At 41.1% G+C, this 13,078-nt stretch overlaps 1 protein-coding gene across 1 annotated transcript in view; it reads left to right on the top strand.

Annotated features, from left to right (window-relative positions):
- The window catches only part of SPON1 (spondin 1), a 302,372-nt gene extending 296,739 nt beyond the window's left edge, over positions 1 to 5,633 (top strand). The window contains exons 15-16 of the mRNA XM_043902562.1: positions 1,502 to 1,765; positions 3,233 to 5,633. Of these exons, the coding sequence (XP_043758497.1) occupies positions 1,502 to 1,765; positions 3,233 to 3,396 (428 nt within the window). The 3' untranslated portion in view covers positions 3,397 to 5,633. The remainder of the gene's footprint in view (positions 1 to 1,501; positions 1,766 to 3,232) is intronic.
- Positions 5,634 to 13,078: the final 7,445 nt, after the last annotated feature.

The raw sequence follows: 13,078 nt of genomic DNA, 5'->3' as shown, positions 1-13,078 counted from the left end.
TCAGCACATTATTTAGCAACCCTCTCCCTCATCTGCTCTGAGACTTAAACCATATAACTAGTACAAAGTGCTGAGCCCACCAAGGAAGTGTGAGCCTCCACTGCTGCTGCTGCTGCTGCTGCTAAGTCGCTTCAGTCGTGTCCGACTCTGTGTGACCCCATAGACGGCAGCCCACCAGGCTCCCCCGTCCCTGGGATTCTCCAGGCAAGAACACTGGAATGGGTTGCCATTTCCTTCTCCAATGCATGGAAGTGAAAAGTGAAAGTGAAGTTGCTCAGTCGTGTCTGACTCTTCGTGACCCATGGACTGCAGCCTACCAGGCTCCTCCGTCCATGGGATTTTCCAGGCAAGAGTACTGGAGTGGGGTGCCATTGCCCTCTCCGGTGAGCCTCCACTAATGTTACATATTACAGTTTCTGGGCGGTTTTAACTAAAGTCATGTGTGGAGATGACCTAACCATCTTTTACTAAGATCGACCCCGAGTTCTACACAGTTCATTGGAGCTGGGGTTCTGGAATCTTCTGAGATGCTGTTACCAACTTAAACAAAACTCTATATCCACAGGGCCCAGTGAATGGAAGGAGAAGAGAGAACATTTATGGAACACTCACTGTAGGCCAGGAACTGGGCTGAGAGTATTACTTCACTCAATCCTCACAGCCCAACAAGAAAAATATCGTTATCCCCATGTTGTAGATGGGAAAGCTGCCGGAGCTCCCACAGGGAGAGAAGGGCAGACCATGAACAAAATGAGTTCTTCCTAGATGCAGCCAGCCTGGCCCCCACTTTGCAGAGGCAGTGCAGTTTGGGATCATCTGCCTCCCTAGAAGACATCCTGAGAATCACTCAGAGGTGTTAGCTTTCCTCCACGTGTGTGAGATGCTGGCTTAATGAAAATTGGCTGGATCTTTTATCATGATAAGCCATGACACCACTTGCTCCTTCCTTCTTCCCTACTGAATTTCCTGTTTCTGACTCCTGTGTGTTTTGACGATCACCATATATAAGACCCAGGATGATGTGAGAACAAGAGACTCTGCCTGGCTCTTACTACAAAAGTCACAGTGTCCTTAGTATTATTAGTCCATGGGGGTAAATGGCACCAGTGAGCTGTGCCTTCCCACAGGGAATCAGGGTCCTTGGCTGTGGAAAGCTTGTCTGGGCCACCTGAGGCTAATTTGACAACACTCTAGAAGCTTAGAGAGAGCAAAAGACTCCGAACTAATCTTCAAAGTCCCCTCAAAAGCCTTTTCAAATCATAAAGAGGGCACAGTATGTGGGTTTCAATTGGGGCACCAATTCTGCATCCATGGCTTACCAACCATGTGGGCTGGATAGTCAGTCTGTCTCCTAGAGCCTCAGTTTCTTCCTCTGTAAAAATGGGGTAACAGTATCTGCTTTGCATTTCCCAGAGGCTTGTGTCAAGATGTTCAAAGAAGAGTAAGTATCCAGATCTTGTTTCAGAGTGAGATACACTCATGCCCATCTGTGTCTTGCCAGCCATTGACTGTGAGCTCACAGAGTGGTCCCAATGGTCAGAATGTAACAAGTCATGTGGGAAAGGTCACATGATTCGAACCCGCATGATCCAAATGGAGCCCCAGTTTGGAGGCACACCCTGCCCAGAGACTGTACAGCGGAAAAAGTGCCGCATCCGGAAATGCCTCCGAAATCCATCCATCCAGAACCTGCGCTGGAGGGAGGCCCGAGAGAGTCGGAGGAGTGAACAGCTGAGGGAGGAGTCGGACGGGGACCAGTTTCCAGGTACTGCCAAGTGTGGGCTGGCGTTCAGGGAGATGTAAAAGAAGGGTGCTTCAAGGGATCAGGCGTTGTTATTGCAAAGGAACAGAGATACCCAAGAACAAGATACATTCAAGTGGTAAGTGGGCTCTAGAAGCACACACAGTATAGGGGGAGGCAGGAAACCAGGCCGCAGACAGAGGACAGGGACCAAACCAGGAAAGGTCTACGGGCTGCTGAGGACTCGATCCTGCAGGCGAAGGTTTTAAGTAACTGATTGACTTTTAACAGGCCTGTGTTGAGTGGTCTGGAGGTGGCAAAAACGGAAGCACAAAGACTGGTTTAAATTTTCTCTGTAAACGAGGAGAGAGCTTATGTGTGCTCCTCCTTCAGTATAACCTAAGGAGTTCCAAAACTAAAAAAAAAAAAAAAAAAAAAAAATCCCACTTAGGGCTTCACTGTGAATAAGCTGGTCCCAGCCAAGAGCGCAGTATCAGCAAAACAATGAAACAATAGCTGGGAACAGCTTTTTGTCTAATATCATTTCCATAGTCTAATATAAATATAAAATCAACAGCAAGTAGTGTCACTAGCAAAACAAAAAAGCTGAGAAATGTGCATTAAAATGACGTATGACATAACCACATCTATTTAGAATGCATTCCAGTATCGAATGACAAACTTCAACAATGCAAAATCCGCAATCATTTTCACACCAACCTAATATAGACAGTGCTATGGAAGTTTTGTTTTTTTTTTTTTTCTAAATTACGATCTAACCTAATCTTGGGGTCAGGGATGTTTTCTTTGAGAAAGGAAAGTCTATTTACATGAGAAAAATAATCAATTATACCTGAGTTTACTTGATACTGGGGAAGCTAAGCAATTGGGAGAGCAAAGCATTAGAGGAAGTGGTTACTTGCTCCTTGGCTGGCTGCTGCATTAATGAGCCATCCAAAACAAATGAAATTTACAGGATTCTGTAGGGCAGTTACTTGGATTGACTTAGCTGGATGATTCCTGCGGGGTTTAGCTTAGGCTTATTTGAGTGGCTGCCATCGGTGGTGGCTCAGGTAGGGCTGGAAGGTCTAGAGTGGCCTCACCTGTGTTTCTGGGGCATCTGTCCACGTCGTCTCGCCAGCATAGCCTCGCTTGCTTACACTGTGGTGGAAAAGGTTCCCAAGGACTTTTTTTCAAGCCATGCTTGCTCGTGTTCCATTGGCCAAAAGCAAGTCATATAGACAAACCCAGATTCTAAGGGTGGAGGAGGAGACTCTGCTCCTTGATGGGGAAGAGCTGCAAAGTACTAATGGACCATTTTAACAGTCAATCACCTATAAGCTAACATATGTGATAAGAACTCAACAAATTACATACAAGATCAGAGAAGTCCAGACAACTACCTAGGTTTGACAGTTGTTTACTAGAGTTCAGTCTCCTTGTTCTTCCCGCTGTGTCTGCTGGCCTAACCAGGCCTTCTCGTGCTTTCAGGCTGCAGGATGCGCCCTTGGACAGCCTGGTCAGAATGCACCAAACTGTGCGGAGGAGGGATCCAGGAACGCTACATGACTGTGAAGAAGAGGTTCAAAAGCTCCCAGTTTACCAGCTGCAAAGACAAGAAGGAGATCAGAGCGTGCAATGTCCATCCATGTTAACCAGTACATGTGTCCCAGGGCTGCACTCTAGACCCCCAGAGGCACCAATGGCTGGATCGTTTGTTTGCTTGTTTGTTTAAGGCAGTTTAAATTGTGTACACTAGTTTTCATTTCTGCAGGGTGGTCCGCCCAGTAGTCCTGTGGATGCCTGGGCCACCCTTCTGTACACTTCTTGGTGGGCACAGACGGGGGTGGGGGGGCCTCCCTCGTCCTTAGCCGGCCCTCCTCCAGCACAAGTGAGTAGTGTCAGTCACCTGTGCAGAACAGAACGTGTCCCTCTCGAGCATCCACCTGGGCGGCAGGACAGAGACCCCGGCCTCCCCAACATGGAGAGGCAGCTGTGCCCACAGCTGACCCTGCGCGTCGGTGCCAGGGCGCAGCAGCGGGGAGACTTTCCTGACTGGGTGGGAATGAGAGCAGATCCCCCTCATTCTTGCCTGTAGCCTGCTTGCTCTTGCAGCAAACTACTGTTTGCTTATATCTTCTCATTTAGTGGAACTTTAGGGTCCCTTGTGGAGTTTCCTCAGTCATTGACAGTTCTTGGGGAAAACAGCTGGCAAACATGAAGAGAAGAACTGATGTTGGGTGGCTTTCCTTCTTTCACTGAGAAATTCTGAATCCAGTATCTCAACCCCTAATACTGGTTCCTGATACTCCAAAGGAAAGAAATTATGGCTGCTTTTTTAAAAAATATAACCAGTTCTTACACCTGAGGTACAACATACTGAGTCTAGAAATTATTATTCCCTTCTTTTGGGTTATTTTGGATATAATTCTCTTAGGAAGCCAGCCTTAGGAACCTTGTGATCCTAGATCCTTACTAGAACCACAGCAGCAAAACTGGCCTCTAGAGCAGTCCCAGGCTTGAGTTTTTCAAACCTTCCAACACAGACTTTTAAATCAGCAAACCAGTTTCTAACAAGAAAACCTTTTTTTCCGTTATGCAAACATTCTGCCGAGTTTGTCTGCAGCCCACCAAGCCATTCCTTCAACAAAAATACTATCTCAGAACTTAAAAGGGTTTTTATAGTCATAAAATTTTGTATGTAGAGAGAGAGTTTCAGAGACCAAGACAAATCCAGGGAGAAAGGAATGTCACAGAATCAAGTTAGCAGAAAAATCTGGTGGGAAGTCAAACTTACGTAAATCAGCCCTCCACACCAAGGGTCTGGTCCTCTGACACAACCATAGGGAGGGTTATGGTTTTCCGTCCCCTTCCAAACACAAGCACACCAAATTCAGGGAGACTGACTACCAAGGATTAGTGTTAAAGGACATTTTACCAGCTTAAGTCCATCAGCAGTTTCTACTCATTCATTTACTGTTAAAATTACTGTTCTGCTCCTGTTGCAGGCCTTCTTTATCGTGCTTAATCCAAATATGTACCATGGATGAGATGCATACAATGCTTTGAATACACTACTTTAAGAATTTGCATTAAATACATCAGGATATTCCAAACACAACATTATATATATATATATATATATATATATATATATATGCTACAGCCTTGAATCTGTACTGTTTTAACTACAAGAGAGACTATTCAATAAAAAACTCATTGGGTCTGTTCTTTTGTGTTTTAAACTAATTCAGTGTTCAGAAGGTTGGGTCTTTTTTTACAATTGTAGTCCGTTTCAGTCATATTCAGTAAGAGATATGCCTTTTGCACCCTCATTCTAGAGGGACCACTATTCTCATTCCTGAGCTTTCTGGGGCTCTGAATTGTTCCCAACATTTTTTTTTTAATCCCTCAAGTGAATTGCTTTCTTCTCCCTTGTACAAAGCAGTACAAAATATAAAGAAATAAAGAGGTTTAATTTCTATTTGCACAAAAGAAAAAGCCCTGATATAGAATCTGCTTGCTTTTCCAACATTACTCTTAGCTATCTAAAAGTATCTTTCCTCCCAATCCATGAAAATCAAAGTTCCATATAGTGGCAATTCCTAAGTAACCTAAGGACAAGCCACCCTAGTATCTCATGTTCTTGTTTGGTCCCTATTTGGGTAAATTTTAATCCAAATTTTGGAGACTTAAAACCAGGCAACTGGTTAATGAATAAGAATGGGTAACATGTTTCTTGTTACATAAGTGTTAATTCTTTTTTGTTTGCAAGGGGGAATTTATATGAAACGTCAAATCTCTTTCTTACCAAAATCTTGTGTTAGGTGGTTTATAGTTTTTCTGGTTAACCAATCTTTTGGAAATAAAGACTTTTTACTACAAAATAAAATTTGTTTGGACTTCCACTTGAGATAGTAAACATAAGACACCCAGTAAAAACTGCCATACAAAGAAGAGCTATAAATTGTGTGTATTTTTATCAAGGCCAAACCACTCAGGCTTCAATTTACATCCACATTTTAAAATGAAAACAAGATCAGAGATATATTCCCCAAAGAGACATGGGGTCACTCACCTGTCACCTTGACGATGCATTATTTGAAGATACTCTGTTGCAGCAAATAAAAATAAAGCCTGGGCTTCTTCAGACCCAGAACTGAAAAAATTTAAATGATGATGTGCTGGTTTTAATTTGGACTTTGTATATTAAGCATGTTTTAGACATAGTCAAGGTCTGTGTACTTCTTTCAGGAAGTAAGGACACACTATACATTCTCACATGACCACAATTCTCCAGAAACTTAATCCCGGTCAAGTCCACAGCTAAAACGTCACGACACAAAAATCTGCAATGTCAAATTACTTATGTGGCCTAACAAACAGCCCGCATGTTTCAGTTTAAAGGAGTTAAATATTAAACTGTACTAGGACTGTACAGCTGGCCCCTTTCCCCTCAGAGTTAAATATTTATGTCCTTAAGAAATGGACAGTATAGTCCAAATAAGATTATAAACATAAATGTTCAATCTCCAATTACAACACAGCATCAAGGAAGACAGACATTCTACTCTTTGGTGCTATTAATTTTCATAACTGAATGATTTCATTTTTCATCTTACTCAAAATAGGGAGAATGAATGAAAATAAAATAGTCCTTTCTGGAAAAGAGATGCTGTAACAAACTATAAATAGCAGCTGAATGCTAACAAGCATGAAGATAATTTTTCAATTTAAATCCTTTGAAATCTGTGAGCAAAAGATCTATACTAAAATGTCAAATTTAAATAACGGCATCCTTGCTCTAGACACTGTCAAGTGTGCTCTGTCAGGCAAAGGAAGCAGCCTGGGTTCAAACCACTGTGTTATTTTACCTTTTCTGGCCTCAGGCTTGGTAACAAGCTCTCTTACACTAAAGGATTTCTCTGCCTACCTCCACAATTTGCCAGTTTCCATCTTGAGAGCGAGTCCTGATGGTATCCTGGCAGGAAGGTCGCTGAACACCAGTTTTACCCCACCAGTCCCTCGCTCCCTTGTACACCAAGAAATGCCTGCTTTGTGCTGAAGCTGGCTTGAGTTGTATTTCTATCACTTAGGACTGAAAATGTCCTGGAAAAAAAATACAGATGCAAAACTTTCACCCAGCTATCATCAGAGAAAAATGCAGTTCCAGACTTTTCACTCAACATAATGTCCTAACAGGAGATAGCATTCATTATCACTTTCTCATATTGCTCTAAATTCTTCATAAATCTCAGAATATGTCCTTATCTTCTTCCTGGTTTTACAACTTACTGGTAACAGTTCTTATATTTTAATGGTACTCCTATTTAAGGTAATAATTTTCATAGTTTAAGTGTTCTGTGTTTAGACAACTTACTTCAAATATTAAGAATTTTAAGCATTAGAAGGGAAAGGGAACAACATCTTATTCAAGACTACTGATTACAACACTGAGAGTTTAAGAGTCCCTTTTGGCTAGTGTAAGCATGTCACTCCTATGGGGTGATCTTAACCTGGAAGTTACCAAGCCATCTAAGAACTCGGATGGGCCACTCACGAAAAATCCCTGGGTCTCCTGCTCCCTCACACACTGCGTTAGTGCCACTCCGAGAGAGACTGCAGCCTTAAAACATCCACGAACTGACCATTACCATCTTACGATGAAAAACAAATTAAAAGCATTCAGAAACTTTTAATTTGACATTGCCATAATAGCCCAGAGTATGATTATGTTTCTGACAGTTCATATTTCGTATTTAGTAAACTGTATCGTTCCGGGAAATGGAGATTTAAAAAAAAAAAAAAATTTTAACTGGCCCTTCACCTCAGTCTGAGAAGCACTGCACTACGCCATTGCCACTCATCACTCAGAAAGGAATGTCGCCTGCAAACCAGAAGCTTCTCAATCTCTCAAGGCTCACGCATGCAAATGGGAGTATCTACTTCCAACACTCTCATACTTACATGTCTATGACTGAGTGCCCTGCACTGGCTCATTTTCTTATTCCTCCAACATCCTGCCCTATCACCCTCTGCTTATGCCACAAAATTTGTCCGAATGGTAACCCTAGCTTCCTTCCTTCACTTCCTTTTCCTCCAATCACACTGCAACCAGATGACCAAAAAGAATCTCTCAAACTCACCAGCAATCTCTAAACATGCACTGCTGCTCCTCATTCCCCAATCCTTGCGCAGCACCCAAAGCTCTTTACTACCCTAAACTTCCTTGACAACAGTCTCCTGAGTCTTTCCAATTATGGGCTGCTTCTCTTGGCTTTCTTCTGCCTTTTAATTTCCCAAATGTTCGTTTCCCCCCAAAATTTTACCCTGGATGTTCTCTCAAATGCACTTTCTGCCTCAATTCACTCCTACCTCTCCAATCATTAGCTCACAATAGATCAATTCCAAATCTGCAGCTTTTAGTTCCAGCCTCTTCTTTCACAAATCAATCCCTATTCCTCAATGCCTCCTGGACTAACTCTGTGTGTACCTGCCACAGTCACCATATATTTTGTCTTCTAACTAAAAGGCTATCTGTGCCCCTTGCTCATCCATCAAATGGTTTTCAGCATATGCCAGGCAACATGGGTAAAGCAGTAAACCCAATAGGTACAGTTCTGCCCTCATAGAGCTTATGATATTAAGTTACACATGGTGGGTAAGTATCATGAAGTAAATGCAGGGCAGTGTGATATTAGAATGAGGTGGTCCAAGAGGGCTCTCTGAGGTGGCATCTAAGCCAAGAGCAAAAGAGGGAAACAGCTAATTCCAACAGTCAAGTGAAGCAAGTGATTTGGAAAACACTCGGCATGTTCTAGGGTGTAAGAAAGCAAGTCAGCTTGAATGTAAGTGAGAAGCAGGAAGATGACAGATCCTGCAAAAGATTTCCTTGTACACTATGGGAAGGGATTCAAATGCTACTTCAAGTGCATTGAGAGGATGACAGATTTTAAGAGGCAGTATAACATTCAATTTATGGTCTAAAAAAGATCCCTTTGGCTACACTGACAGAAAGGCTTTGTTGGGGCAAGATGGAAATAAAGACTACTTCACAGGCCATTGCAATAACATGGGTGCAAGACCAGAGAGGCTCAGAGAAAGTGGCAGAACAAACAGAAAAAGAATAGATTCCATGACTCCAATAGCCTCTTACCTGACTACCCCTCCTTAAAATCCACACTTCATCATCCTTACTATACAAGACTGGATTCAGACAATCCCTGTTCAGAATGCCTGGTGGTTCCCCATTATATAAAGAAGGGCCACTATATTTAAAGCCCTCCACAACCCAAGCCCAGTCTACTCATTTTTTCCCAATTGCATTAAAATCCTTTTAGAGTACGGTTCCAATCCCAGAACACACCCTGTGTGCTGCCAACTCTGTGCTTCTGCCTGGGCTTTTCCCCAGCCTTTCCACATCTCACTCTACTCCTCTCTTGCCACCCCAAAGCCTACAATACATCAAGCTCCAGCAAAAACATCACTTCTAATTAAGAAGCTAAGCTCTCTCTGATTTTCCAGGAGAAATATAAAACCATCACTTCTGCTGGATTTGACAACTTGCACACTCCGCACACTCTGCCTTAACTCTACAGTCTTGACATTTGTTTTTGTCACTCCTTATCTTCCCCCACTAGACACTGAGTAATTCGTAGGAAGGAAATTTATCCATTCCCCAGAACACCCAATGAAGTCTTGCACAGAAAATCTATGTTCAAATTAAAATGCCTTTAGAAGCCACAAGGAGATGGCAGGAGAGACCCTTTCATGACATAATCAAATCCCATGCCCACCAGGTGGGTGGCTCACAAATTAGAAAAAAAGAAAAACTGTATCACAGAGGTTCTCCCACATCTGGCATCAGGAGGAGGAATTCCCAAAGCGTTTACCTTTGAAGCCCAGTGGGGCTTGAGTGCAGGTCCGCAGGGCTGGAGGAAACAGAGACTTCACTCTCGCAGGATGCATACAAGGTTCCATGTACACTGGGACCCAGCAGAAAGCAAGAACTCCATAGGAGCTGGCGATCCACTGTGACTCATGGAGGGGCAGGAAGAGAAGCTCCAGTGGCAGAAGCCCCAGAGAATACTGACAGGTGTGAGCTCTCCTGATGGTCACCATTTTGGCATCAAGACCTGGCCCTACTCAAGTTAATGTCTCAGGCAAGACAACCAGCAGGACAGGAACACAGCCCCACCCACCAGCAGACAGGGTGCCTCAAGCCACGCTGAGCTCACAGCCACCTATAAGCACACCCCTTAACGTGGCCTTGTCCACCAGAGTGACAAGACCCAGCTCCAGCCACCAGTGGGCAGGCAGCAGTCCTTCTCACCAGGAAGCCTGCACAAGGCCCTGGACTGACCTCACCCATCAGTGGGCAGAAACTAGAAGGAAGAGGAGCTATGATCCTCCTGCCAGCAGAAAGGAGACCACAAACACAGAAACGAAGACAAAAATGAGACAATGGAGAAATACATTCCAGACAAAGAAACAAGATAAAACCCTACAAGAACCACTGAAGTGGAGATAGGCAACCTAACTGAAAAATAATTTAGAGTAAAAGTAGTAAAGATGATCCAAGATCTCGAAAGAGAATTAGAGCACAAAGAAGTTACAAAGGATGTTTAATAGAGAGCTGGAAGATCTAAAGAACAGAGATGAACAATACAATAACTGGAATGAAAAATACACTAGAAGTAATCAATGGCAGAATAACTGAGGTAGAAAAATGAGTAAGTGAGCTGGAAGATAGAGTGGCAGAAATTACTGCCACAGAACACGAAAAAGAAAAAAGAATGGAAAGAAACTAGGACAGTCTCAGAGACAAAATTAAATGCACCAACATTCACATTATAGAGGTCCCAGAAGGAAAAGAGAGAGAGGAAGGGCCTGAGAAATATTTGAATAGATTATAGTCAAAAACTTCCTAACATGAGAAAGGAAACACTCAAGTCCAAGAAGTGCAAAGAGTCCCATACAAGATAAAACTCAAGGAGGAACATGCCAAGACACACACAATCAAACACAAAAATTAAAGACAAAGAACAAGTATTAAAAGCAACAAGGGACAAGCAACAAATAACAATACAAGGGAACCCCCATAAGACTATCAGCTGACTTTTCAGCAGAAACACTATAGGTCAGACAGGATGGCTCGATATATTTAAAGAGATGAAAGGGAAAAAACTACAACCAAGAATACTCCACCCAGCAAGACTCTTGTTGAGATTCAACAGAGAATCAAAAGTTTTACAGATAAGCAAAAGCTTAAAGAATTAAAGCTTAAAAAATTAAAGAAATTTTTTAATTAAAGAATTAGAAGCTTTAAAAAAAAGCACCAGTAGACCAGCACTACAGCAAATCCTAAAGAAACTTCTCTATGTGAAAAATAAAAATTTTCTTCATTTCTAGAAACAAGAAAATTACGAATGGGGAATCTCATAAAGTTAAAAAATCATTCACACACAAATAATAGTATCAAAACCAGCAATCATGAGAAAAGAACAGTACAAATGTAGGACACTGAAAATACATTTGAAATTAAGAGATGAGCAACTTGAAACAATCTTGTTCATATATACACTGCTACATCAAAACCTCATGGGAACCACCAAAAAAAACTACAATAGATACAAACAAAAGAAAAAGCAATCTAAACACATCACTAAACAAAGACATCGAATTATAAGAAAAGAGGAAGGAAAGAAAAAGGTCTTCAAAAATAAAAAGTTAACAAAACAGTAATAAGAAACTTCATATCATATGTAAACAGATTAAATGCTCCAACCAAAAGACACAGATTGGCTGACTAGATATACAAAAATAAACCCATATATATGCTGTCTATAAGAGACCCACTTCAGATCTAGCAACACATACAGACCAAGTGAGCAGATAGAAAAAGATATTCTATGCACATGGATATCAAAAGAAAGCTGGAGTGGCAATACTCATTTCAGAAAAATAGACTTTAAAATAAAGGATGTTGCAACAAAGAAGGATACCTGAGACAAATGATAATGAAACACTTCGATCCAACAAAACATATGGGATGCAGCAAAGGCAGTTCTAAGAAGGAAATTTAGAGCAGTACAATCTTACCTCAGGAAAAAAGAGAAACCTTAAACAACCTAACCTTACACCTAAAGCAACTAGAAAAAGAGGAAAAAACAAAACCCAAAGTTAGTAGAAGGAAAGAAATCATAAAGATCAGAACAAAAATAAATGAAATAAAGACAAAAACACAGCAAAGGTCAATGAAACTAAAAGCTGGTTCTTTGAGAAGATAAATCAAATTGATAACTTTTAGCCAGATTTATCAAGAAAAAAAGGGAGAGGACTCAAATCAATAAAATTATAAACGGAAAAAGTTACAACTGACACCACAGAAATACAAAGCATCAAAAGAGACAACTACAACTATATGCCAATATAATAGACAATCTAGAAGAAATGGCCAAATTCTTAGAAAGGTACATTCTTCCAAGACTGAACCAGGAAGAAATGGAAACTATGAACAGACCTATCGCCAAGTGCTGAGATTGAAAATGTGATTTAAAAACTTCCAACAAACAAAAATCCAAGATCAGATGGCTTCAGAGGTGAATTCTAACAAACATTCAGAAAAGAATTAAAACTTATCCTTCTGAAACTCTTTCAAAAACTGTAGAGGAAGGAATACTCCCAAACTCATTCTATGAGGCCACCATCACCCTGATAACAAAACAAGACAAGGATACCACAAAAAAAAAGAAAAAAAGAAAATCATAGGGCAGTATCATTGATGAACATAGATGCAAAAATACTCAATGAAATACTGTCAGATAGAAACCGACACAATACTGTAAAACAATTATTCTTCAATTAAAAATAAATGCATTTTAAAAAAGAAGAAATACTGGCAAACCAAATCCAATAATACATGAAAACAATCATACACCATGATCAAGTGGGATTTATCCCAGGGGTGCAAGGATTTCTCATATCTTCAAACCAGTGTGATACATTACATTAACAAATTGAAGAATAAAAGTCACATGATCATCTTAAAAGATTCACAGAGAAAGCTTTTGAAAAAATACCTATTTAGGATAAAAACTCTCTAAGAAAGTGGGCACAGAGAGAACCTATCTCAATATTACAAACACCATATATGACAAACCCACAGCTAACATCATACTCAACAATGAAAAGTTGAAAGCATTTCCTCTAAAATTAGGAACAAGACAAGGATTCAACTGTCAACATTTTTATTAAACATAGTTTTGGAAGTCCTACCCACAGCAATCAGAAAAGAAAAAGAAATAAAAGGAATCCAAATTGGAAAAGAAGTAAAAA

The sequence above is a fragment of the Cervus elaphus genome, chromosome 1 (genome assembly GCF_910594005.1).
Source record: "Cervus elaphus chromosome 1, mCerEla1.1, whole genome shotgun sequence".
Classification (NCBI taxonomy): Eukaryota; Metazoa; Chordata; class Mammalia; order Artiodactyla; family Cervidae; genus Cervus; species Cervus elaphus.
Note: the sequence above shows the minus strand (reverse complement) of the source record. Positions and strands in the feature narration are given on the sequence as shown.